The sequence below is a fragment of the Hibiscus syriacus genome, unplaced genomic scaffold, assembly GCF_006381635.1.
Source record: "Hibiscus syriacus cultivar Baekdansim isolate YM2019G1 unplaced genomic scaffold, ASM638163v2 tig00110319_pilon, whole genome shotgun sequence".
Taxonomy (NCBI): domain Eukaryota; kingdom Viridiplantae; phylum Streptophyta; class Magnoliopsida; order Malvales; family Malvaceae; genus Hibiscus; species Hibiscus syriacus.
The window spans coordinates 3,396,743-3,400,505 of NW_024062678.1; the positions used below are offsets into that span (position 1 = coordinate 3,396,743).

Sequence of the window (3,763 nt, forward strand, 5' to 3'; positions counted from 1 at the left end):
AAATTAACAAAACTATTGATGTGTCATTTTTTTATTTTTTTTAATGATGACGTGATATTATTTTGTGGTGATAGGCTAGTATTACCGTTATTTTTTTATGATAAATATTTAAAATGAAACTAAAACGTAATACCAATATAAAATTAAAAAAAAGTAAAACAATTGAGTAACCAAAATAAAATTAAAATGATAATTAGTGATTAAATACACAGTTTATCCTATTTAAATGGTGCAAATTTAGTTAAGCAAAAGAAGCAAGAGCGGGGAAGGTGGGGGTGAGGTTTTGGGCATATTTCCCTCCAAATTGAAGAAAAGGGGATTTTATTTAAAGTAAATAAAAGGCACCAGAACTTAGCGAAGCCTTTACTGTCTCAACACCGAAATGGCGTCCTCTTCATCTTCCACCGCCGCCGGTTACGACGTGCCCTGGGTTGAAAAATATAGGCCAAACAAAGTCTCGGATATTGTCGGCAATGAAGACGCGGTGTCTCGGCTCCAAGTCATCGCTCGCGATGGCAACATGCCCAATCTCATCTTATCCGTACCTTTTTCCTCTCACTATTTAAGTTTATACCTCTGATTACGATTCAGTTGTTCAATAGCCATCTAAAATGTTTTATTATTACTGGAATTAGCCATTTTGTTTAATGTAGTTTAAATCCCCAATATATAGTAGTGAAGACTCTGCTAGAAAACCTAGAATAACTGGTGGATTTCGGATTTCGTTATTGTGTGGTACTATTTCACTATTAGGTTAAAATGTTTAGGGAATCTATCTGTGAAAACCCTAAAATTTGGTTGGAAAGGACAGTAAAATAAAAAGGGTGATTTTACCTTAGTTGTTGCGAGATCTAGCGTTGAAAAAAAACTTCTTTGTTTTTTTTTCTTTAGGACTGTTGTTTATTCAAGGATTTAATGTGTTTAATGAGTTGATGAATGAAAGCAAATTAGAAAATTCCTAGAAATGAATAAGATTGCATGAACATTCTGCTTGGTATTTTACAGGGTCCTCCTGGAACTGGTAAAACAACTAGTATTTTGGCTCTTGCACATGAGCTTTTGGGGCCAAACTATAGGGAGGCTGTTTTGGAGCTTAATGCCTCTGATGACAGGTAAGTCAATGGTTGTGTTTCATGGCATTTTAATTTCTTTAATATTTGAATAACAAATTTGACAACTTTGGTTTTCATTTTTCTTTTATGTAAATAGGGGAATAGATGTTGTCCGGAACAAAATTAAGATGTTTGCTCAAAAGAAAGTAACTTTACCTCCTGGACGACACAAGATAGTTATCCTGGATGAAGCTGACAGGTAAACCATTAAATGAGTATCCAATAAATTTTGCTTTTAACCTTGCATCTATTGTTTCTCCTGAAAAGTTGCTTTTATCTACTAATTATGTATAAATCATCTTACCTGGTGTATTTATGTTTTGTTAATTTTCACTGATGCAGCTTCTGATTTTGATTTTATAGACACTGTTATGACTTAGATTCACACTTTTTTTCTTTGATTTTGTTTTTGATTATCTGATGCTTATATATTTTATAACATTAGCATGACATCTGGGGCACAACAAGCCTTGAGGAGGACAATGGAAATATATTCAAATTCTACTCGTTTTGCTCTTGCTTGCAATACATCATCAAAAGTTATTGAGCCTATTCAGAGTAGATGTGCACTTGTCCGATTTTCAAGGTTATCTGATCAAGAGATTCTAGGCCGTCTCATGGTGATTGTAGGTGCTGAAAAGGTACAATTTTTCTTTCAACAAGTTTTCTGATCCTCTGTATGTTGGCTAAACTGTGAACTCTTGTATATAGTTTATTTATTTATTTCTTCTAGTTTTCTTATTTACTCATATTGGTTAGCCTATGTGAAATGCTAACATTTGCATGTTTCCAATTTAACCTTTTTTTCATGGGAGTCCCTCCTTTTTTATTTCCTTTGTTACACTAAAATTAGTGGCTGATGGATCTTCTATTAGTCAAGAAATAGGAAAGAGAGGGAGAATCTTATCTAATTACTTTGAAATAATTATTTAAATTTGCTTATGTATGGGTGAAAGGTTTATTGTTTTGAACTACTGGAAATCCTGTCATTAGTGATTGCTGTTGAAGTTGATTCAAATGCATGATTGATCTCATTTTGCTATTGGTTAAGGTTCCGCATGTTCCAGAGGGTCTTGAAGCTATCATTTTCACTGCTGATGGTGATATGAGGCAAGCGTTGAACAACTTACAAGCTACATACAGTGGATTTCATTTTGTCAACCAAGAAAATGTTTTCAAGGTTGCAATTTAGAAAAGATTTGTACCAATATGGTATGTTTTGTAACTTCAGGAATGCTATATATTAATAAGTTGGTTTCTGTTCAGGTTTGTGACCAGCCTCATCCATTGCATGTGAAGAACATGGTTCGCCATGTACTTGAAGGGAAATTCGATGATGCTTGTTTGGGTCTGAAGCAACTCTATGATTTGGGGTATTCTCCTACTGATATAATCACAACACTTTTCCGAATAATAAAGAATTATGATATGGCTGAGTACTTGAAACTGGAATTCATGAAGGTACATCCATTTTTTTGGGCCTGTGTTTATTTCATCTTATAACAAATTCTTTGTCACAATATCTCCTTGTTTGTTGTGAGTTGCAGGAAACTGGGTTTGCACATATGCGAATCTGCGATGGAGTTGGTTCATATCTTCAGTTGTGCGGTCTTCTGGCTAAGTTTTCACTAGCCCGTGAAACAGCTAAAGCAGCATGAGTTAAAGGTGGTTAGTAATAATAAATATATATATATATAAACATTGCATTTGGATATATTAGGTTTCTTTTGTAGGAGTAGGACCTTGTGTTCACGGTAATACTGAAGTTGCTTTTTGCCATTTTCTTTCTATGGACATTTTATCTCCAAATTTTAAGCAGCCCAAGAACCTGATGATGGGCTTTAAGGTTAAGTGTTTAATTATTCTTTTTCTGTCTCATTTGATGTAGCTTCATGCAATGTCTGTATGCGTACTGATATTTAGGAGTGAGTATTAGATCAGATCGAGTCGAGTTAAAATATCAAGTTATTTGAGTTGACGAGTCCTATATTTAACTCAAATTTTATTTGATTTTTTTTTGAGTTGTTTGAGTTTTTGTTTAAATTTAATTGTAAATATTTATAATGTTATAGTACTACTTGATTCTAATTGAGTAACTTAACTCAAACTTATAAATCAATTCACTAATTATTAAAAGGTTTAAGTTATTCGACTTTTATTTTATAACTTGATTCAAATTTTAAAAAAAATCAATATAAGTTTATAAATTATGAGTTGGGTCTAGTTGAGTTGAATTGGATTTTTTTTAGAGTGAATTTTATTGATCGTTACTAATATTTGTTATTTGTGAGCTTTGTCGTCATCTTTATTTATATATATATATATATATATATTTATAAATTAGAATGAAAAGGATAAAAAATATTGACATTTGAATTTGATTCGAAGATTAGTTTAGTATTTTTTTTTGTCTAATTATGCATCTGAAATTTAATTTGATACATAATAATTAGATGCTAGAGTTTGTTGTCAGTATAAAATTAAATTTAGATTTTTTATTAATGAAATTTAAGTTTATCCTGAACTTTAAAAAAAATGAACAGAGGAGCCATAGTAGAAATAAAGTAAAGAGGCAGCGAATGTCAAAGGCGTAGGGGTCGCTTCAAAGGATATGAAGGAATACGGAGACCGCAACCTAAAGCAATAGATAG

The 3,763-nt window shown here is 32.1% G+C and overlaps 1 protein-coding gene across 1 annotated transcript; it reads left to right on the top strand.

The window, feature by feature from the left end:
- The first annotated feature begins 243 nt into the window (after positions 1-243).
- LOC120117412 (replication factor C subunit 2) lies at positions 244-2,983 on the top strand. The gene is made up of 8 exons (XM_039137697.1): positions 244-314; positions 347-541; positions 1,006-1,112; positions 1,210-1,311; positions 1,558-1,753; positions 2,164-2,292; positions 2,379-2,573; positions 2,660-2,983. Exons 2-8 carry the CDS (start codon positions 383-385, stop codon positions 2,768-2,770), a joined length of 999 nt encoding a protein of 332 aa, XP_038993628.1. The 5' UTR covers positions 244-314; positions 347-382; the 3' UTR covers positions 2,771-2,983.
- The last annotated feature ends 780 nt before the right edge of the window (positions 2,984-3,763 follow it).

Excerpts from the sequence above, each read along its gene's own strand:
- LOC120117412 (XM_039137697.1), top strand. The coding sequence starts at position 383 with ATGGCGTCCTCTTCATCTTCCACCGCCGCCGGTTACGACGTGCCCTGG. Across the intron at positions 542-1,005 it reads TGCCCAATCTCATCTTATCC|GGTCCTCCTGGAACTGGTAA; the intron begins GTACCTTTTTCC and ends GGTATTTTACAG. Across the intron at positions 1,113-1,209 it reads CTTAATGCCTCTGATGACAG|GGGAATAGATGTTGTCCGGA; the intron begins GTAAGTCAATGG and ends TTATGTAAATAG.